We start from the raw sequence: 23,840 nt of genomic DNA, 5'->3' as shown, positions 1-23,840 counted from the left end.
GTCGACCTTGAGCCTGGCGAGATTCGAACCTGCAGTAATTGCAGGCAGCTGGTCTTAATAACAGGGTGCTTTAGACCACTGTACTACCAAGGCTCCTGGTAACTGTCCGGAAATTTCTTCTTAATTCCAGGTTGCTCCTCTCCTTGATTAGTTTCCTTCCATTGCTTCTTTCTCTCTCTCTTTTTTATTATTTTTTTTATTGAAAAGTTTTATAGAAGATACAAACATTTTCTCCCCCCTCCCACCCCTCCACCCTCACCCCATCCCACCCCCCTTGCCCACCCACTCACCCTTTCCCCCTCCCCCTTCCCCCCCACCCCCCTCCCTAGACTTCCCAGAACAAGCACAGGGTATAGCATTCACAAACATAAAACTAAAATATGCTAACAATTTGTTGGTTTCATATTCTCCCTAGGTCTTCAACGCCTTATAACTCAAAACACACAGTTTAACATAAACTAAAGATTAAAAGTATTTCATTCATAAGCTACATGAAACTTCTTAGTCTGATACTTGTTTTGAATATAGTCAATCCATCTTCTCCATTCCGATATATATTTTTCGTTTGAGTGATCTTTAAGATATGATGAGATTTTTGCCATCTCTGCCAAATGCGCGACTTTTAGTGTCCATTCCTCAATAGTAGGTGGATCTTCTTTCTTCCATTACTGTGCCACCAGTAGCCTGGCTGCTGTTATTAAGTTTAAAACCAACTTAGTCTCTGTCACAGTACAATCCGTAACTATTCCCCAAAAAAAAAAACTGTGGTTCCATTGCTTATTGTCCTGCCTTCAGATGCTTTGGAGAATAGCTTGAGCCCCCTCTTCTTTGTGGGAACCTCTGAGATATCAGAACACTCAAGCTACATCTGGGATGTCCAACCTTGGCAGCTTTAAGACTTCTGGACAGGGGTGAAATCCAGCAGGTTCTGACAAGTTCTGGAGAACCGGTAGTGGAAATTTTGAGTAGTTCGGAGAAACGGCAAATTCCACCTCTGGCTGGCCCCAGAGTGGGGTGGGAATGGGGATTTCGCAGTATATTTCCCCTAGAGTGGGGTGGGAATGGAGATTTTACAGTATCCTTTCCCTGGTACGACCACCAAGCCAAACCACGCCCACCAAGCCACGCCCGTAGTAAAAAAATTTGAATTTCACCACTGCTTGTGGACTTCAACTCCCAGAATCCCCTAGCCAGCAGAGTTCTCCTGCAATCATTATAAATATATGTCAGGTGCCAAGTGACCATGGAGATGCTGTAAGAGCGAGAAGTCACTTTTTTTCAGTGCCATTGTAACTTCAAATGTCACTAAATGAATAGTTGTAAGTCAAGAAGTTCCGGTACATGTGAATGCCTCTCTATGACATGGAAACTGGTTTCTAAAAGAGGCAAACCACTTCTGAAAAACTCCAATTTAAATCTAATAACTGAAAAAATCACTGCTGCTTCCTAAAAAGGTACATCCCCTCGCACATATGTGCTAGTTGTTCCCGACTCTAGTGGGCGGTGCTCATCTCCGTTTCAAAGCCGAAGAGCCAGCGCTGTCCGAAGACGTCTCCGTGGTCATGTGGCCAGCATGACTCAATGCCAAAAGTGCATGGAACGCTGTTCCCTTCCCACCAAAGGTGGTCCCTATTTTTCTACTTGCATTTTTTTATACGTGCTTTCGAACTGCTAGGTTGGCAGAAGCTGGGACAAGGAACGGGAGCTCACCCCGTTACGCGGCGCTCGGGATTCGAACCGCTGAACTGCCGACCTTTCGATCGACCAGCTCAGCGTCTTAGCCACTGAGCCACCGCGTCCCTGCTGCTTCGTATGTACCATTTTTAAACATAATTCTTCAGCCGCATTTATTCCGGAACAATCTCATTGTTTGGATCCATTATAACCTTTTTTTTTTTTAGCTTGGGAAGATGGCAGGCAGGGAAGGATGCGATAAGAGATGAAAACAATGAACATCCGTGGCGTGAATAATGGAGCCGAAATTTTACTTTGTCTCGTCCATTATTCGAACTTGGAATTCATCCATCTGAAGTAAATGCTGGAAGATTCAAGAACAGCGAAAGGACTTTCCTCCCCCACCCCCACCCCCCACTGTTCTTTCAACCCTGAGCTAAACAGTGGAATGCACTTTCATTAAAAATGGTGGGCTGGAATAATTTTCTCCTACATTAACTCTAAACTTTTCAGAAAGGGAAACGAATGGAAGCTTGACAGAAAGTGATGGCTGAGAGCTCAGCTAAATCGTTTGGAAGGAGAGTAACAGATAAGGGATGGCCAAGCCTTGAGTCTGTTGTGACTCCGACCCCCGAGGCCGACTTATCAGAGGGAGAAGGCTCCGAACATGAAGGAGAGGAGTTGGCCAGGCCTCCCTCTCCAGGACCCTCCTCTCTGGCAATGCCTCAGGTGTCTCCCGAAGGAGAAGAGATTGGCCAGGAGCCAGGTATCTCCTCGCAGTCGGACAGTGATGGAGATAAGTCTTGGCTGGATCCACGCCAGTGTCGGAGAGACAAACGCACGCAGCAGAAAAGGAGGCGTGCCAGGGATTAAGCTGAGTCACTGGACCACACCCCACAGGGGATAAAAGGGGGTGAGGTGGCCATTCAGATTCTGTGACGGACAAAACTAAACTACTAGCGAGTCACATTGTATCTTTGAAACAACGTTATCTGCCTTGGATTTAATACGGACTGGACTTGACAATTCTTTGACTGTGTGTATATTGTTTGGGTTTATCTGACGGAGGAACAACCCCTCCCTCTATAAGTAAAGTTCTTGGCAAGCAGCTACTGGGTTGCTGCCAATCCTCTTATCGAAGGAATTTGTTGTCTGCGAGTTTTATTTAACCCCTGGCTGACTGTTTGTGTGCATGTGTGAGACGGGGACAGAACAGAGTCTTCGGAGGAAGGCGGCATACAAGTTGAACAAGTAAATAAATAAATAAATAACCCCCTCCCCCAAAACTCAGGTACCCCATCCTTCCTTTTCACCCAATGGCCTAGAGCAGGGATGGCTAACCTTTTCCGGACCGAGTGCCCAAACCCCCAAAATGCAATGTGTGCATGGCACCTGTGCATGTGCCCCACCCCCGCAAACGTGCACGCTGCCCCCTGCAGTGTCCTGCCCCTGCGCATGCATGCGCAGACCCCGTGCATGCACTTTGCCCCCCGTGCATACACACACAGCTCCCCCCGCACGCACCCCCCTGAATGACCAGCTGATCGGTGGGAGTCACATGTGCCTCCACAGCAGAGCTGACCTGGAGTGATGGCTCGTGTGCCATCAGAGAGGGTGCTGCGTGCCTCCCCTGGTACCTGTGCCATTGGTTCGTCATCACAGGCCTAGAGAATGTCCACTCCAAGGAAGGCATAATATGTAAATGCTCAGGGTTGAACTGTGGAGTTCTTGATGCTCTCTTGAGCTCAATTGTTTTCTCGAGGACGTTTCATTATCAAACTAGGTAACGTCATCAGTACCGATAGAAGGGAATATTTGTAGCTCAGGACTGAACTGTGGGGTCTTTGCTGTTCTCTGAGCTTGGTGGTTTTCTTGGAGATGTTTTATTACCGAACTAGGTAACATTATCAATGCTGGAAGGGAGTGGGGCTTGCTCTCATTTCATATAGTAGTGCAGCGATGGCTAACCTTTTTGCCATCGCGTGCCAGGAGGAGGGGGCGGGGGGGGGGGGGTCGCACGCGTGTGTGCCCACATCCATAATTCTATGCGCCCTGCTCCTACGCATGCGTGCCCGACCCCCCCGCTTCAAAAGAAATCCAGTTATTTATTAGGAGCTTTATGTCGGCACGTTCCCAAGTGAAGCCAGCTCTGGCCCTACGTAATTTACGCTCCAATTATGACTCTGCTTCCCCCCTCCCCCCAGGATGTGTCATCAATCACATTCACCAACGGAGCAATCTTGTGGGTTGTAGAGGTCACTCCCCTCGGCTGCTGTAGGTAACCCTGGGATACAGCCTTGAAAGAAATAAGCATGGAATGTGCATCTGTCTTTGGCTGCTGTGCCATTTCGCCGGTTTCCCATTCCCCCCCCCCCCCCGGCCTATGGAAACTCGAGAGCAGGCCAGGGATGCTTTGCAAGTTGACAGACACCTTCCTAAATTATCCATTCTCTTTGCCAAGAAAATGGTTTTTTTTTGTTTTTTTTTAAAGAAGGAATACTCACCTTGTTTTCCAGCCTTCCGATCAACTCTGCTAACCTGTTGATTTGTGCTTCCAAGCATTCCTCCTTGGTGTCTGACGAGGCTACAGAAAAAGAAACGTAACTAAGAAGGATGAAATCCACCCTGCTTGTATGAGTGGGCTAAGCTAAAAATAAAAATGGAATAGAAAAGGTCAAAAGGAGGGGAGGGCAGAAAAGGAAGTTTTTGTGGTAATTAGAACATAGGGCATAGAATAACAGGATTGGAAGGGACATTGGAGGTCTCTATCCAACCCCCTACTCAAGCAGGAAACCCTATATCATTTTGGACATAATTAATTAATACCTCTTTGTGGACTTTTCTGGAAACTGAGGACCTAAATCTTCATCAAATTGGCCCACTGAAATGATTATGCTATCTCCCACCCTTTAGAAATAAAGGAAATTCTGTAATGCAACATTCTCCATAAATAAAGAGCTTCATTGTTGAAAATACACAGTATTTGAATGTTGGCCCCATTTACTTGCATGTCCATTCACTTCTCGATTGTCCCCAAGGTGGTCCTTCACTTTACAAAAACAAGGTACCATTTTTTTTTGACCCAAAAGGCTTCCTGTCACTTGACATGGATTATCATTCTCTCTAACTAATGTATTCAGTCTGCACCTCCTCCTTAAGATAAATGGTGAAGGGAGGATGCCATATCTAGTTTGTTTTCACCTCATTTCCATGTGACATGACATCTTCCCTGAGTAAATGTTCTGCAAAACTCAAAAACCTGTACTCTTTTTCTCCTGCCCTTTTAGATGGCCCAGCTAAAAGTTTTATCCGGAAGTAATGAAGATGCTTCCTTGTTTTTTCTTCTTCCAGATCATACACAATCAGCTCTTTCAACCATTCCTTAGATTGATTAGGGTTATCTAACTTTGGCAACTTTAAGACTTGTGTCAGGGTCCCAAGTAACACCCTGAATGAAAGAAAACTCCGAGGCTTGAAGTTCCTCAAAGTTCCATTTTATTAGTGATGTCATATTGGCACATCTGGGAAAACCTGAATCTGAAAGCTTCCAGGTTTTCCCCACCCAAGTGAAAATTCAAGTCCCTGCCCCAGTACCCACATGTCCATCACACTGTCCAATCGAAGCACCGCCCCAACTGGAGATGCCTCCCAGTCACCCGACTTCAGGTGCCAGGGCAAGATGTCCTTGACTCTCTGAGAAAGGAATGTTATTATGACTACATATCTCCCATACTCCATACAATCCCTCCTCCAATTTTCCCACAGTAGAAATTGTGGCAGGCCTGAAGGCCCAACGTAAAAGATGGCTTCCTGACAACTTGTGGCCTTCAACTCCCAGAATCCCCCAGCCAGCCATGGGGTCACTCATGCTGGCAGGAGGAATTCTGGGAGTTGAAGTCCACAAGCATTAATTAAATCATTAAAGTTGCCAAGGTTGGACACCCCTGCTTTAGAAGGTTTGGGGGCACTTCAGTATCTTTGTTGTCCTCATTTGGTCAGGTTTCCATTTGATGGTTCCCATAATTGGATCCAGAACTGGACTCCAGAAGAGGCCCGGCCAAAACAGAATAGAGGATGGTTTATACACTCAGTTGATGCAACATGGAACTGTAATAGTCTTTTCAGCTCTCACATCAAAATATTTCTAGTTTTACTTGGACTCCAGGTCTGACCAATTTCAGGCAGCATGGACAATATCAGATTAGCATCAGATCAACAGAGTTGGGAGGGACCTTATAGGTCATCTAGTCCAACCCCCTGCCAAAGCAGGAGATCCTACACCATTTCTGACAGATAGAAGTCCAGTCTCTTCTTGAAAGCTTCCAGGGATGAAGCTCCCACAACTTCTGAAGGCAACTTCTGTTCCATGGGTTGATTGTTCTCACTGTCAGACAATTCCTCCTTATTTCTAGGTTGACTCTCTCCTTGGTCAGTTTCCATCCATTATTCCTTGTCTGGCCTTCAAAGGTGCCTTGGAAAATAGCTTGACCCCCTTCCTCCTCTCTGTGGCAGCCCCTCAAATATTGGAAGACTGCTATCGTGTCTGCCCTGGTCCTTCTCTTCACTAGACTAGCCATGTCCAGTTCCTGCAACCGTTCATTGTATGTTTTAGCCTCCAATCCCCTCATCATCCTGGTTGCTCTTTTCTGCACTCTTTCTAGAGTCTCCACATCTTTTTTATAGTGTGGTGACCAAAACTGGATGCAGTACTCTAGGTGTGGTCTTACTAAGGCTTTACAGAGTGGTATTAGTACCTCCCTTGATATTGATTGTATCCCTCTGTTAATGCAATTTAGGATTGCGTTGGCTTTTTTGGCTGCCATTGCACACTGCTGGCTCCTATTTAGCTGATCTCATATCAGGTTATAAGGATGATGGGAAACTAGCAATCTGACCTCATTTGGAAAGCCATACATTTTTCACTCCTAGGCAGCTAAATTTCCTTTTGAAAAGCAAGGAGTCAAAACCTAGAGCAGTGGTGGCGAACCTTTTACTCACCGAGCGTGAAACAGATACCAGCTTCGCTATTGCATGGCTCCCCCCCCGGTGCACTGTGTGCACAATTGCACCATCTGCAAATGCATGCAGCTTTTGTGCAGCTCCCCCACGCATGCATTGCATGCATGAAAGCCATGCGTATGTGTAGATGGTGCAATTGCACGCACAGTACATGGCTTTCACACGCACAGTGCATACGTGTGAATGCCATCTGCAAATGCACGCATGAAAGCTGCGCGCATGTGCAGACGGTGCAATTGCAAGCACAGCACATGAATGCCATCTGCAAATGCGTGTGCTGCACGCACGCCCATGCACAGGAGAGCTGTGTGTGCAATTCTCTGGAATTGCACACATGTGCACTGGAGGCCTGAACACCAGCTGGGGCATGTGCGCATGTACAGCTGCAGGTGAGTGTAGACACAGCTCGCGTGCCCGGAAATATGGCTCTGTGTGCCACCTCGGGCATGCGTGCCATAGGTTCGCCATCACGGATCTAGAGTAACAAAATGCATATTCATACAAACATACAAGCAAACAATTGTCCTACAGTGATCAATTCATCCCTTCTTTTATTTTGGCCTAGAAAAGGCTTGTTCTCTTTGTAAAATGGTTTTTGTGTGACTCCTTTTTCATTCACCAGAGGCTGTTGTCTTTTCACAGTGTGGTGCTGAGTATATTTCAACAGACAAGATTCCTGGAAACAGAGGAACCATCTCCAAACACAACTTCCCTTTGATCAAAGTTTTCTTTGACCACCAACCTAATCAAATCTGATCAACCCAGAAGACTTACCAGTCTGGAAACTTTTCCTGCGTTCTTTAGTCATGATTCTGTTATTGGGAGAATAACCTGACACGGGATTGTCATACCAACTGTCCATGGCATTGTGGCCAGATTTATTGTGGATGTGTCTATATGGGAGAAGGATAGACAGATGACCAGATGGAAAAAAAAGGGAATGAATGTTTTATGTTTTCTTTCTTTTTTTTTTTTTAAGTTAAATGGTTTAAAAATCCTTCATTAAAACATACCCAACATTCATTGCTAGCTCAGAAGCGGCTCAGAACTATAACAAAATAGTCTCCCTTCAAAAAGTTTAAAGACATGGAAAAAAAAGAATGAAAGAATAAAGTACAAATGAATAAACCATGGATTTAGAAATGTCATGGAGGTTATAGTTTTCTAATGTAGCTCAATTGGCTGTAAATAATTGAGTTTATTATATAGTGGTCAGACCAAGGATCTCTGTGAAGCTTTCTGCTAAAAGTTGACCCTTCTCCAACTTGAAGTTCATGAGATGGATCAAACTAGAGCTCAAGTCAACAGACAGGAACAAATTCTTACATCACGTAACAAATTGGCTCGTCCTTTTTGTTTTAACTGTGTTCTTGGGAAGCAGAAATTGCAATATAAAATATTTTTTGGTACTTTTCCCCACTGCAGTCCTGTGAGTTGTATAGAGCTGGGTTGGAGCACCCAAAGAGATTCTACCAGGGTGGATAAAAATCAATGATTTTTTTAAAAAAAATCAAAAAAATCGGATTTTTTTATTTAAATCAGATTTTTTTGATTTAAATTGGATTTATTTAAATCAAAAACTTTTGGGGTAAAAATCTATCGTAAGATAGTTTTCTATTTAAGATACATAAATAATTTAGTTTATTCAGCATGAAATGGAGCTTAATTATGCAGCACAAGGCTGTATATTCTGCAACACTGGGACTATCGGTGAGTCAACAGCGGGTCAAAGGAGTAGCAGAGATGACAGTTGCTCTTTAAAAATTATGATTTAAATCGAGTTGATTTAAATCAAGTCTTTTTACTAGTGATTTAAATCATGATTTAAATCATGACTTAAATCGACTCGATTTAAATCAAATCCACCCTGGATTCTACTGATAATATTTTGGAAAAACTCCATAAGAAACTCAACTGGCAAGCCTCAGTCTGTATGGCTAGGGCAGGGGTCGGCAACCTTAAACACTCAAAGAGCCACAAAGGTCCTAACCGGAAGCCCCCATTCAATTCTGGAGCTGACTGGAAGTCTGATTCCCCCACCATAGAGTTTCCTCCTAGCACAGCATCCTTTTTCCTCTACCTGTCCTAACCGAAAGCCCTATCAATTGTGGAGCCAACCAGCTACAGGGAGCCACAGCAGAGGGATGAAAGAGCCACATGCGGCTCCAGAGCCGCAGGTTGCTAACCCCTGGGCTAGGCTCTTGCAATTTGATTAGACTGGTTAACAAAACTGGCTATAGAAACTTGCCCATTGAATGTTACATGCTACTAAAACTCTTCTGTCGGTTTGTAACCTTCAACTGGGTGAAATGGTGCATCGTAGGGGAACAATTATGTAACCAAAATACTAATTTAAAGAACACATCCAAAATCCAGGATCCATTATTCCATTAGGATTGAAATTTCAAGGATCTTCTGACCAGACCACCGCAGACCCGCTGCCCTGCTTTGCGGCACTTCTACGGTATGCCACAGTCATGTGACTGTGATTTTCAACCGTCTCTGCCAGTTTCTCATAAGCAAGTCAATGGGGAAGACAGTGGGAAATCGGAATTTTGCTCCATTGCTTTTTTTACCCTGTATAAAAACAATGAAAAAGCAATAACCCTCGCTCGCCTGGCAACAACTATAAAATCAGGTAAGTGGTAAGCTTAGGTAATATCCAAGGTAATGGCTTCCTTTTTATAAGAGCGTCAAGAGGAGATACACAGGAAGCGAGCCGTTATTGACTTTCTCATTTGCGGGTTCCTGAGTTGAAATAAATCCTTAATTGTTTTCATCTGACAACTAATTGCTTTGGTGACAGTTGCCTCTTCCTTTTATTTGGCACCTGAACGATATACTTAGTCGAAGGATTCAATGCGTGTTACACTCCTTCTACAAATGAAAATACTTGGCATTTAAAGGCAGCATATGCTATAGCAATGAAGCTATACCTTTTCCAGACCTTTTCTGGACCAAGTGGCCAAAGCGTGTGCGTACCCAAACCCCCAAAATGCGCCCCACCTCCCGTGCATGCACACACGGACCCCTGCATCAGTGGTGGGTTTCAAATTTTTTTACTACCAGTTCTGTAGGTGTGGCTTGGTGGGCGTGGCATGGCATGGCATGGCATGGCATGACTTGGTGGGCTGGCATGGCTTGGTGGGTGTGGCTTGGTGGGCATGGCAGGGAAAGGATACTGTAAAATCTCCATTCTCTCCCCAATCCAGGGGAAGGTTACTGCAAAATCCCCATTTCCTCCCGATCAGCTGGGACTTGGGAGGCAGAGAATAGATGGGGGCGGGGCAAGTCAGAATTTTTACTACCGGTTCTCTGAACTACTCAAAATTTCCGCTGCCGGTTCTCCAGAACTGGTCAGAACCTGCTGAAACCCACCTCTGCCCTGAATGCACCTTGGCACCTGCGCATGCACAGCAGAGACCCGAAGACCAGCTGGCTGGTGGGAGGCATCTGCGCATGTCTCCCACCAAAAAGAGGTGAAAATCTGGGTGCGTCTTATACTCTGAATGTAGCCCTGCCCAGCCCTGCAAACGGAGATTTTAGAGGCTGAAAGAAGCCTCTGAAAGAAGCTTCAGAAAAAAAGCCTCCAAAAGGCTTTTATCTAAAATAATATGGCAAGCAACGAAAGAAGAATCAGTAAAGGTTCTAACCAAACTATGTTAACAAATCTGGAGAATGACACAATAACCAACAGATCGGAAGAGGTTAATCTACGTACCAATACCAAAGAAAGGAGACTGAACAGACTACAGGTAGTCCTTCAGAAAAAAAGCCTCCAAAAAGAGCTTCAGAAAAAAAGCCTCTGAAAGATGCTTCAGAAAAAAAGCCTCTGAAAGAAGCGTCAGAAAAAAAGCCTCCAAACAGAGCTTCAGAAAAAAAGCCTTTTTTTCTGAAGCTCTGTTTCTGAGGCTTTCAGAGGCAGAAAAAAAAGCAAGGCACAGAGCTCACAACCAACGAACCTGTTGCTAAAATTCACCTCTGGAAACAGCTGATTGGGGGTATTCCGGGGGGCCGATCCACCCACCAATCAGCTTTTTTCTTATTTTCCTCCCCAAAAACTAAGGTGCGTCTTATACTTTGAAAAATACGGTAGTTTGGTAATGAAACATCTACAAGCAAACAACCCAACTCAGAGAGCACCAAGAACTCCACATAAGGACATGTAAAATTTTTACCTGCGCATTTTCTAACTCGGGGGCTGAAAGAGAATTCATGCTGGCTGGGGAATTCTGGGAATTGAAGTCCACAAGTCTTAACGTCACCAAGGCTGGAACACTTCAGATCGAATGGAAGCAACTTGACCATTATACGGTCTATTCCAGTGGTGGGATTCAGCCGGTTCGCACCACTTCGGGAGAACCGGTTGTTAACTTTCTGAGCAGTTTGGCAAACTGGTTGTTGGAAGAAATCATTAGGGCAGAGAACCAGTTGTTAAATTACTTGAATCCCACCACTGGCTGAATCCTACCATTGCCTGGAGTGCCAAGGGCAGTGATGGGATTCAGCCGGTTCGCACCACTTCGGGAGAACCGGTTGTTAACTTTCTGAGCAGTTTGGCAAACTGGTTGTTGGAAGCAACCCCTAGGGCAGAGAACCGATCGTTAAATTACTTGAATCCCACTACTGGTCTATTCACCATGGGGACTTTCCCCCTACACTAATAGCAAAGGAAACATGTTCCATACATTCACACACTGTGTCCCCTCTTCCCAGTGGGGAAGGGGAGATGCGACGTGCAAACGCTTCCCTCCGTGCTGAGTTAGCATTCTCCCTGATTTGAAAACCAAAGCGACAGTCTGATGCGCCTAACTTTCATTATCAAGACTTTGTTAGAGAATGCTATCCTGCCCCGAAGCCTGAATGGATGCTTCGGCTAAACTGTGATTTGCTCAACATGAAACCGCTGCAGAGAACTAATAGCCCCCCCTCCAAGGCAAGGAAGATTTGAAGCATCTTATCTTCCCGCGATGCGCCTTTTAAGTCGAGCCTCATGAATACAGATTGGCTAAGAGGCCGATGCCAGCATCAAAAGCGGCAGCGTGGCTCAAAATAGGAAGGCAGGGACGAGAGGCCTTAGAAATTTCAATTTTCTTACTGGCGAGCTTCTCTTGATGGGGGGGTGGAAAGAGAAGGTCAAGCCGGAAAGGGAAATAATTGAACATGAGTGGGGGCAGAAGATCTCTCCGTGACCATCTCTCCTTGTGCTTTTTAACGATAATATTTGGAGTTTAGTAATCATCGGATGCCTCAAAGATTGTAAACTTTAAAACAGAGCCGTAGCAAAACCTAGGCCAGCCAGTGCTTTTGATTCAACGTGCTTCGGAGATGCTTTTCCTACATCAAAGCCAACGAGAGAGCTGCAATTCACTTGGGAATCGTGCTGTCAGAATTTGAGACGGCTTTATTGCTTGGTCAGGCCAGCAGCTGGTTTACAGAACAGAACAGAATAACAGAGTCGGAAGGGACCTTGTGGTCATCTAGTCCAACCCTGGGGAGATGGGGGGAGGTTTAGGCCTTTGGGATGAGGAAGCGAGAGGGTATGGGGCAGCCCCGTGAGAAATGGAGGAAGGGAGGTTTGCACTCATGAACTCTGACGCTGCTGAATGGAGTTGTTTATACATCTTCAAGGCCAACCGTCCTGAGGCACACAACACCTGCAGAGGAGATTTTCCCATAACATCTTACTGGATGCTGATTGGACTCTCTGTGTTGGACCATGGGGTGATTTTCAATGTGTAATTTTCGGCTGGTTTATTCCAGATCTTGCCTTGCCTTCAGGGAAGTAAAATGCTGTAAAACCCTCATTCAAAATGATTTAACAGAAGAACAGAGTTGGAAGGGACCTTGTAGGTCATCTAGTCCAACCCCCTGCCCAAGCAGGAGTCCCTACACCAATTCTGACAGGTGGCAGTCCAATCTCTTTGTCAGCCTCCACTTTTACTGCTTTGGCTGCCATAGGAACCGGGAGGGGGGAGAGCTAGAGAGCTTGTGGGGGGGGGGAGCGTGCTGGAGGAAGAAGAAACGAAACTGAATCCTTGAAGTTGCTATCGGGTCAACCATCGTGGCATTCCTGATTGATGACGCTGCCAGACATGCTTCCACCTGACCCTGGGAGACCTTTGGATTGGATGATTTACGATGGACAGTGGGAGGGGATGCTTTCTATATGCACTTTTCGCACCTATTGCTTTTAATTTCAGCTTAGCCGTGATTGCGTTCACTTCATTTCTAGTAAAAGTACCTTTCTCTATAAAACATGGAGTTTGGGTCATTCTTTCCTGGACTTTGAAGGAAGCACACCTGACATTAAGCTGACACCTGACACTCTTCTTGAAAGCTTCCAGTGATGAAGCTCCCACGACTTCTGAAGTCAATTTCTGTTCCACTGGTTGATTTCACTGTCAAAGAATTTCTCCTTATTTCCAGGTTGAATCTCTCCTTGTTCAGTTTCCATCCATTATTCCTTGTCTGGCCTTCAGCTGCCTTGGAAAATAGCTTGACCCCCTTCCTTCTCTCTGGGGCAGCTGCTCAAATATTGGGACACTGCTATAATGTCTCCCCTGGTCCTTCTCTTCACTAGACTAGCCATGCCACGTTAAGCCATTTAGACCTAACTGGACTTATTGAGCCCAACATTTTTGTGGCTAAGCGAGACAGTTGTTAAGTGAGTCACTGCAGTTGTTAAGTTAGTTAGTAACATGGTTGTTAAGTGAATCTGGCTTCCCCATTGACTTTGCTTATCAGAAGGTCGCAAAAGGGAATCACGTGACCCCAGGACACTTCAACTGTCATAAGTATGAATCAGTTGCCAAGTGTCTGAATTTTGATCAACGACCCTGGAGATGCTGCAATGGTTGTAAGTGTGAAAAAGAGTCCTAAGTCCCTTTTTTTCAGTGTCCCTGTAACTTTGAATGGTCATTAAATGAACTGTTGTAAGTCAAGGACTAATACAAAATCCTAGGACATGTGTTTTGTTAACGTGTCATCCAGGATTTAGCATGTTGTGGGGACCAAATAAGGGACGCAGTGGCTCAGTGGCTAAGACAATGAGCTTGTCGATCGAAAGGTTGGCCGTTCAGCGGTTCGAATCCCTAGTGCCGCGTAATGGGGGGAGCTCCCGTGACTTGTCCCAGCTTCTGCCAACCTAGCAGTTCGAAAGCACGTAAAAAATGCCAGTAGAAAAATAGGGACCACCTTTGGTGGGAAGGAAACAGTGTTCTGTGCGCCTTTGGCATTGAGTCATGCCGGCCACATGACCACAGAGACGTCTTCGGACAGCGCTGGCTCTTCAGCTTTGAAACGGAGATGAGCACTGCCCCCTAGAGTCGGGAACGACTAGCACATACCTTTACCTTTACCTTTAGGGACCCAACCCAGGCTGTGGAATTATGGGACACTAAATCATCAGCAATTAAACGAGGCTGCTGAGATAAATTATTTTCCTTAATTAGGCTCTATTTTGTTTAATTAGTTTAATGAATGTAGCATCCAAAGAAAATACGAAAGCAAATAATAGGAAAAACAGGGAAGGGAAGAGTAAGTAGAAGAAGGGGAAAAAGAAAGAAAAGGCATTCCTATTCTCTTTGGTCCAGTAGAATAAGGCAATTATTAGGTTCTTATTTTTAAAAGTACTTAAGAATAAGACCCCGACTGGGTGAAGGTTGAAGATTTACAAAGATGGATTTCATAACTAAAAATTAGGAAAAAAATTACCAAACGTAAAGAAAAAGAGAGGGAAACATTCTTTTATTATCCTACTGGATATCACCTGAGTTGGTAGCTCTCTAGATCAGGACTCTCCAACCTTGGTTACTTTAAGCCTGGCGGACTTCAACTCCCAGAATTCCCCAGCCAGCTTTGCTTTAAGCCTGGCAGACTTCTGGGAGTTGAAGTCCGTCAGGCTTAAAGTGGCCAAGGTTGGAGACCCCCTACTCTAGGTAATCCAGAATAACTGGTTTTCTTTGATTTAAACTTCTGAGTAACCATGCTTATTAAAAGACAGAGATAGGAATAATTCATCTGCTTTTCAGCCTCTCCTTCAACTCTCTCCTTACCTTGCCAGACCTGAGGGAGCAGAGAGATTCCTACGTAAGCAGCTATTTATGATCTTTATTTAGTTTAATTTAAATGAGGTGACCAGGAAGAGGATTTGATTTTGAACGAGGAAATCTCTTGATACCAGCTTTTGATCTCGTCCCCATTTCCATAGCAACTGGGTTTTTTGGGGTTCTAGTCAAGACAGTTGCTGCTCTGTGTAGCTGAGGTTTATACGATTTTAATTTCCTTTGCAGTGCTCAAAACCTAAAATCCTATTTTTTTTTTTATTTGATTTATATGCCGCCCTTCTCCGGAGACTCAGGGCGGCTTACAATGCGTTAAGCAATAGCCTTCATACTTTTGTATATTTATACAAAGTCAGCTTATTGCCCCCACAAACTGGGTCCTCAATTTACCTACCTTAGAAAGGATGGAAGGCTGAGTCAACCTTGAGCCTGGCGAGATTCGATCTTACTTTAATTGCAGACAGCTGGTGTTAAATTACAGTGCTTCTGTCTGTTGAGCTGAACCAGGCTCCTAAAATTTTCCTAAAATCCCTTTTGGTTTTCTTATTTATTTATCCAGGTTAGTTAAAAAAACCCGGTGGCTTTGTATACAGCACAAACTAAACTTGGAGAGATGAAACTAAAATACTTTGGCCACCTAATGAGAAGGAAGGACTCCCTGGAGAAGAGCCTAATGCTGGGAACGATGGAGGGCAAAAGAAGAAGGGGACGAGAGAGAAGGAGGTGGCTGGATGGAGTCACTGAAGCAGTCGGCGGGAGCTTCAATGGACTCCAGAGGATGGCAGAGGACAGGAAGGCCTGGAGGAACGTTGTCCATGGGGTCGCGATGAGTCAGATATGACTTCGCAACTAACAACAAAAACCTTGGTTGGGATGAGAAGCTTAGCATATTGTACAAACTCAACCCTTTGGTTATCTTAATGTCCATGGAGAATCTCAGTCATCCAGGTCACGATTGTCCCAAAGGTGCTTTTTCAGGAGGCAGCTGGACTTCCTTGATTTTCTTTGAAGATGTTTCACTTCTCATCCAAGAAGCTTCTTCAGCTCCAACGGGATGGTGGGGAATGGAAGTATGGAAATCCAGTCAGAGCTGAAGAAGCTTCTTGGATGAGAAGCGAAACGTCTTCAAAGAAAAACAAGAAAGTCCATTTGCCTCCTGAAAAAGCACTTTTGAGACTTTGGTTAGCTTTGTGATCCAATGATTTGCGCGAACTTTGAAGCTGGGTCAACGAACTAACCAAGCGGGAAACGTTGTGCCAACTCAGCAAAGATATGTTGGAGAATTAAAACACATTCGAACAAGCCAAGCTTATTTAATTAACATATTCACATGCGGCCATTCTAAGCAGGTGGTTTCTAGATTGCATTAACAAGATCGGGATTCAGTTAATCCCATTGAAATAAACAGGGGCATTTCCTAGGATACTGCACGCCTCACTGATTTCTATCCTACTCTTTCAGAGTAATTTTGATTGAACCTCATCTGTACAAAAAGAACCTTAACACTTCTGCAACTCAGCATTATAGAAAGCAGCAGAATTGAATTTTAATACCATCTGAAAACAATGGATACAGACAGCAAACTACTGTATTTTTTGGAGTATAAGATGCACCGGACTATATTATTAATCATTTTATTATTATTTTTATTAATCATATTTCTATGCCGCCCACTCTCCGAGGACTCTGGGCGGCTTACAATAACCAACAGTATACTAAATAGCATATTGCCCCCAACAATCTGGGTCCTCATTTTACCCACCTCGGAAGGATGGAAGGCTGAGTCAACCTTGAGCCGGTGAGATTTGATCTGCTGATCTGCTGAACTAGCAGTCAGCTGAAGTAGCTGCAGTACAGCACTCTAACCACTGCGCCACCTCGGCTCTTAAGACGCACCTACCTTTTTTGGTGAGGAAAAGAAGAAAAAGAAATCTCCCTCTGCCTCTGAGCAATTTTGCCTCGTTGCAGCAAACAGCAAACAGCCTGCTTTACTTTCATTTTCGTTTTCAGCATAGCTTGATTAGCATAAGAAAAAAAAATCTGCTCCAACAATTTACCTCCTTGCAGCAAACAGCAGAGCCCTGTGCAAAACAGCTGAGAGCAAAACAGCTGAGAGTCGGGAGGCCGATCTAATCAATTTGTGCTAATTAGGCTGTGCTGACGCTGAAAGGAGCTGTTTCTTCTTGCTGTTTGCTGCAAGGAGGTAAACTGCTGGGACGCAGAGGCCAAAGGGTGGGGGGCAGTGGGTAAGCGGGGCTACATTCGGTGTATAAGACACACCTATATTTTCACCCCTTTTTAGGGGGTGAAAAAGGTGCGTCTTATAGTCCGAAAAATACGGTATATTAAAGGTCTATGTACCACATCTCCATATCTCTCAAGAACAGAAAAGAAAAAAGGAACTTTATTTATTACAGAATAACAAAATAACCAAGTTGGAAGGAACCTTGAAGGTCTTCTAGTCCTACCCTCTGCTCAAGCATTTCAGATAAATGCTGCCAAACTTTTCTTAAACACCTCCAGTGATGGAGTACCCATAACTTTTGGAAGGAAACTCTTCTATTGATTAATTGTTCTCACGGTCAGGAAATTCCTCCTTACTTCTAGGTTGAATCTCCTTTTTATGATCGTTCACCTGTTACTTCTTCTTCTGCCCTCAGATGCTAAGGAGCAGGGGTCTCCAACCTTGGCAACTTCAAGACTTGTGGACTTCAACTCTCAGAAGTTTCAAAGCTGGTTGTGGAAGTCTGGGAGTTGAAGTCCACAAGTCTTAAAGTTGCCAAGGTTGGAGACCCCTGCTTTGGAGAACAGCTTGACTCCCTCTTCTTTGGGACAGCCCCTTAGATACTGGAACACGGCTATCATGTCATCCCTAGTCCTTCTTTTCACAAGGCTAGACTAGTTAAAAGAAATGTTGCATTCTGATTTTAAATAACGAATAGTTCCTTGACAAATGAAAACGTGACATTTTGAAGACGGGTTTTGGCCCTTGGTTTGGGAGTTCAATGCCAACATTTGTAGGGCTACTACAAGGAAGAGAGGGGGGCCAACTTATTCTCCAAAGAAGGCAGGACAAGAAGCAATGGATGGAGAGAAGCAACCTAGAACTAAAGAGAAATTTCCTGACAGTGAGAACAATCAACCAGTGGAACAGAAGTTGCCTTCAGAAGTTATGGGTGCTCCATCACTGGAGGCTTTCAAAAACAGACTGGACAGCTATTTATCAGAAACAGTACAGGTCTGCTGCGAGAGCACGAGGTTGGACTAGATGACCTCCAAGGTCCCTTCCAACTCTTGTTACTGACTCATGAACTTTACAACTGTGACTCGGCCTAGTTGATTCTGCTACATGTTTTGACCCTCTGTCTCCAACCGATGACTGTCCCGTGTGACAGTTCGATTTGGAACCCTTGTAAGCCAAACTAGTTGAAGTTCTCTGTAGTGCAAGCGTGTGTGTTTGCAACTTATTTAGGAGAGAGAAAGAGAGAGGGAGGGAGGGAGGGAGGGAGGGAGGGAGGGGGAGAGACAGAGAGAGACAAAGATAAAGAGACAGAGAGAGAGGCAAAGACAGGCAGAAAGATAGACACAGAGATAGACACAGAGAGTGAGACAGAGAAAGAGAGAGAGACAGACAGAAAGATAAATACACACAGAGAGAAATAGACAGACAGAGAGAAAGAGAGAGAGAGGCAAAGATAGGCAGAAAGATAGACAGAGAGATAGACACAGAGTGAGACACACACACACACACACACACACAGAGAGAGAGAGAGAGAGAGAGAGAAAGAGAGAGAGAGAGAGAGAGAGAGAGAGAGAGACAGAGTGAGATGGAGAGAGAAAGAAAAAGAGACAAAGAGAGAGAGAGACAGAAAGAGAAAGAGAGAGAGAGTGAGATGGAGAGAGAAAGAAAAAGAGACAAAGAGAGAAAGAGACAGAAAGAGAGAGAGAGAGAGAGAGAGTGAGACAGAGAGAGACAGAAATAGACAGAGAAAGAGAGACAAACATAGACAGAAAGATAGACACACACAGAGAGAGAAATAGACAGACAGAGAAAGAGAGAGAGAGAGAGAAAGAGGGGGGGAGAGGGAGAGAAAGTGAGAGAGAGAGACAGAGAGACACAGAGAGAGAGAGAGAGAGAGAGAAAGAGAGGGGGAAAGGAGGAGAAAGAGAGAGAGACAGAGAGAAAGAGAGACAGAGAGAGAGAGAGACAGAGAGAAAGAGAGAGAGAGAGAGACCACCACATCTCTTTGCGTATCTGTGTTAGTGCATTATTTGGGACAAAACACTTTATTCCATTTTAGAAGATGCAACTGCTTCTCCGGCTCTCTCCTTAATGGCTCTCTCATCCCTTTCACAAAGCCCATTCCTTTACAGAGTGCTCATTCCTAGTTAAATTCTGTATTAAAGCAACACATCAACATCAATATTTTAGCACAACCCTAGAAACATCCTTCCTAGTGAACACTCCCAAGCATAGAGGAAAAACAGCAAAACTCCCAGCACTAGCAAAACCAGTGAAAACGAAATAAATCATTGTCGGTTTCAGGAAAGGCATACACCACTGTACACTAATGATTCGATCATGGAGGTGGTTAGCAGTACTACATTTCTGGCGGTGCAGCTAACAAGCTGTTTAGCTGAGTCACTCAAGTGGGAGTGCTGTGCCCGCTTGAGTGATGCATTTTCTGCATCGTATGCGAAGAGCTCATCTCCCTTCTCCTGTCCTTACCACTTTCTTATAGGGGGACTATTGAAAGCATCCTGTTGTATTGTATTACTTTTGGTTTGGAAGTACAGGTAGTCCTCGACTTACAACAGTTTGTTTAGCGATCGTTCAAAGTTACAACGGCACTGAAAAATGTGACTTAGGACCGTTTTTCACAGTTACGACCTTTGCAGCCATCCCCATGATCACGGGGTCAAAATTCAGATGCTTTGCGACTGGTTCATATTTATGACCGATGTTGTGTTCCAAGGTCAGGTGATCCCCTTTTGCGACCTTCTGACGAGCAAAGTCCATGGGGAGGCCAGATTCTCTTAATAACCGTTAAGTTACTAACTTAACAACGGCAGTGATTCATTGAACGACTTTGGCAAGCAAGGTTGTCAAAGGGGGCAAAACTCACTGAACAAATGTCTCGCTTAACAACAGAAATTTTGGACTCAGTTGTGGTTTGTGAGTCAAGGACTAGCTGTATCATTGTTTTGGACAGGAAGGCTGTTCTGAGAGTGTTGAGGACAGTAGAAAAGATTAATAGAAGTTCATTTCCTTCTATCGAGGACATGGCATATAAGCGACACCTGAGTAGAGCCTGCAATATTGTCAGAGATCCTGCACATCTTCTCCATGACCAGCTTTCTTTGTTACCTTCTGGGAGGAGCATTCGTGCTATCCGAAGCAGAATAGCTAGGTTCTGTAGTAGTTTTATAGTATCAACCATGTTAACTCTCGAGATTCTTTTTTCTGCTATATATTCAAAATGTAATAACTGTCAGCACTTCAACCTGCATTTACTCTAGTGCTGACATAAGAAGGAGAAGAGGGGGCAGCTGGCAAGAGGACTCTTGACTTCTCACCTACTTATTTTCCCTGAAGATAATGTCCCCTAGGAGATGAGATGGGAGGGGGACATTCCTGGGAGCTGAAGTACTAGATATGGGGAGAGTGATTTGGAAGAGGGCCAATGAGATGCCGAGAATTGGGGAACGGAAAGGGAAAGTTTGGGGTCAGGAAGTCAGAGTTGGCTACGCCACAATCGGGGACAGGTCGTCGTGCTTAATAAAATGAAAGATTTCTTCAAAGATTACTTGTTTGGAAATGCAATTTATTTTAATTAAGACGACATCGAAACCTGACAATAACAACAGGAGCAACATCCCAAAATGCCAAGTTTTATAGATTGATCGATCGATGATAGATACCGTGTTTCCCCGAAAATAAGACCCTGTCTTATATTTTTTGAACCCTGAAATAAGTGCTTGGGCTTATTTTCGGGGAGGTCTTATTATTTTAGGGCACATGGAGGAAACCAGAGGAAATGGCGGGGACTGGCTGCGCATGCATTTAAATATTTTTGGGGAGGGCTTATTTTCGGGAGGGGGGCTTATTTTAGTGCATGCGCTCAAAAGCCCGATTGGGCTCATTATCAGGGGATGTCTTATGTTAGGGGAAACAGGGTAGATAGATGATAGATAGATAAAGATAGAGATAGAGGGATAGAGATATAGAGGGATAGAGATAGATGATAGATAGCTAGCTAGATAGACAGATAGATATATGATAGATAGATAGATAGATAGATAGATAGATAGATAGATAGATAGACAGACAGACAGACAGAGATAGATAGAGAGAGATAGACCGACAGACAGACACAGACAGACAGGCAAAAATTTTGGGATGTTGCTGCTGTTATTATAATATTTTGAATGTGTGTGTGTGTATAAATAAAAGTTTGGCATTTTGGGATGTTGCCGCTGTTATTATTATTGTTGCTATTATTATAATCCTTGGGATGGTGACATTCCTGGAGGGTTTTCGAGAACGGTGTGTCAAAATTTTAATTTCAATGCCTTTGTGTACCCAGAAAAAGGACAATGAAGGTTATCTCATCTTATCTAGATGTCACATGGAATGGCGTAAAGATCACAGTCCAACCTTATCTGGCTGGTTTGTTCGTCGATGGCATCCACGGCACTTTCCACGGAGCTGAGCAAGGACTGAATCTGATTGGCCGTCTCTTTCAGCAGGAAACGGGTGACAAACTGGTCCACATTTGTTCCTCGTTCGTAGACCTGGGAAAGAGGAAGACAACGGAACTCTCTGAGAATGTGCCTTTAAGACAAAGACGATGCCACCTGCCCACAGGAAGTCCTTGATTTACAGCCGTCTGCTTAGCAACGGCTCGAAGTTAAAACAGGATATATCACTTCTGGAATTTGTGCTTGTGAAGAAAAAAAGAATGAAACTTTGATCTTGGTTTTGTTGATTAGAAAGATTTGGTGTTATAGAAATCGAATACCTATTAATATAAGATTTGTGCTGTTAAGCTTTAAGAATAGAGGTAGAAATTAGAAAGGGGGAAATATTGTTATGCATATTCCTATATAATATTTTAAAATCAGTATGTAGATGAAAGGATCAGAAGTTGAAAGATGATTGTATTATGTACAATGTAATTATAATGATGTGAGTATGATTAATGTAATTAAAATGACCAAAATGGTTGATATTATCACTACTGTTTGGTATCAAAATTAACGATACCCAGATGCCACACAGTATTCAATATTTATACATTATCTCTCTCTCTCTCTCTCTCTCTCTCCCTCCCTCCCTCCCTCCCTCTCTCTCTCTCTCTCTCGCCACACCGTGCTTCCCCAAAAATAAGACTGGATCTTAAATAAATTTTTGCTCCAAAAGACGCATTAGGGCTTATTTTCCGCTTGGGTCTTATTTTTGGGGAAATACGGTACTAAATGCATCCATCTGGCTGACAATCTTAATTGGGGCTTATTTTGGTGGTAGGGTTTATATTATGAGCATCCTGAAAAATCATGCTAGGACTTATTTTCCGGTTGGGTCCTATGTATCAAATTTATATTTCGCTGATAAAGAAATAAAGGGAGACTAGTATAGATCTATTTCAAGCTATTTAGCTCTCATCAGCTAGACATACCCTTACTCGGATTCGAATTTGGGCTGCCTGCATGTTAGGCAGTTGTATTAACCTCTGAGCCACAAGTTCTCCTCCCTTCATCAGTTTGAGCCAGGGGAGAGATCAAGTGTTTTTCTATCGAGACACCTGGTCTACCCCAGCGTCTGTCTGTCTGTCTGTCTGTCTGTCTGTCTGTCTGTCTGTCTGTCTGTCTGTCTTTTGGAGCAAAAAGGAATATATATAAAGAAATGGCTAGTCATATATTAATGTGTAAAAGCCAAAAGTGGAGGTTGGAGTGTTTTTATCTTGTACTGTGCTAGGAAGAGTTGGAAGTCAATGCCCCCTTTTCTTTCTTTTTCTCTTCCCCCTTGTATCTCTCACCCCCTTTCCCCCATTCCCTCCCTTAATTTCCTATTTTCTTTTCTTCTTTGTATTTTATACAATACAAATAAAAATAATAAGAGAGAGAAAACAGGACTGAAAAAAGTAACATCAACTGATCCTTGCACTCCCAACTGTCACAAGCGTTCCCACGGTCACATGACTGAGATTTGAGCGCTTGGCAACCAGAATGTATTTATGACCGTTGTATCAAACTGGGATCACACAGTCACCATTTGTGATCTTCCCAGCTGGCTTCCGATAAGCAAAGTCAGTGGGAGAAACCAAATTCACTGGAAAGCCACGTGAGTCGCTTAACAGCTTCAAAGATTCACTTAACAACCATGGCAAGAAAGGTCGCAAAATCAGGCACAACTCAACTTAACCTTCTTGCTTAGCAATGGAAATTCTGATCCCAATTGCGGTCAAAAGTCAAGGACTACCTACAATAACAAGCCAAATCACTAGCCAAGCAGGAGGCTGAATGAGTCTAATAGATTACTTAGGTCACGGGTCTGCAACCTCAAACACTCAAAAGAGCTATTTGGACCCGTTCCCACAAAAAAGAAAACACTGGGAGCCACAAAACCTTTCCTGCCAATCCAATCCAATCCAATCCAATCCATTCTACTCCTACTCCTACTCCATTCTATTATTCTATTATTCTATTATTCTATTATTCTATTATTCTATTATTCTATTATTCTATTATTCTATTATTCTATTATTCTATTATCCTATTATTCTATTATCCTATCCTATCCTATCCTATTCTATTCTATCCTATCCTATCCTATCCTATCCTATCCTATTCGTTCTGTTCTATATTCCATTCCATTCCATTCTATACTTTGTTCTATTCTATTTTCCATTCCATTCCATTCCATTCTATACTTTGCTCTATTCTATATTCCATTCCATTCTACTCCTACTCCTACTCCTACTCCTACTCCTACTCCTACTCCTACTCCTACTCCTACTCCTACTCCATTCCATTCCATTCCATTCCATTCCATTCCATTCCATTCCATTCTATACTTTG

At 43.8% G+C, this 23,840-nt stretch overlaps 1 protein-coding gene across 1 annotated transcript in view; it reads right to left on the bottom strand.

The window, feature by feature from the left end:
• NECAB2 (N-terminal EF-hand calcium binding protein 2) overlaps positions 1-23,840 on the bottom strand; it is a 208,632-nt gene that overhangs the window by 36,597 nt on the left and 148,195 nt on the right. Inside the window, exons 6-8 of the mRNA XM_070953191.1 lie at positions 21,418-21,554; positions 7,468-7,586; positions 4,179-4,258 (exon numbers count right to left, since the gene is read on the bottom strand). Of these exons, the coding sequence (XP_070809292.1) occupies positions 4,179-4,258; positions 7,468-7,586; positions 21,418-21,554 (336 nt within the window). The remainder of the gene's footprint in view (positions 1-4,178; positions 4,259-7,467; positions 7,587-21,417; positions 21,555-23,840) is intronic.

This window comes from Pituophis catenifer, unplaced genomic scaffold, assembly GCF_029215685.1.
Source record: "Pituophis catenifer annectens isolate HBS135680 unplaced genomic scaffold, rPitCat1.0.hap2 SCAF_13, whole genome shotgun sequence".
Lineage (NCBI taxonomy): Eukaryota > Metazoa > Chordata > Lepidosauria > Squamata > Colubridae > Pituophis > Pituophis catenifer.
Note: the sequence above shows the minus strand (reverse complement) of the source record. Positions and strands in the feature narration are given on the sequence as shown.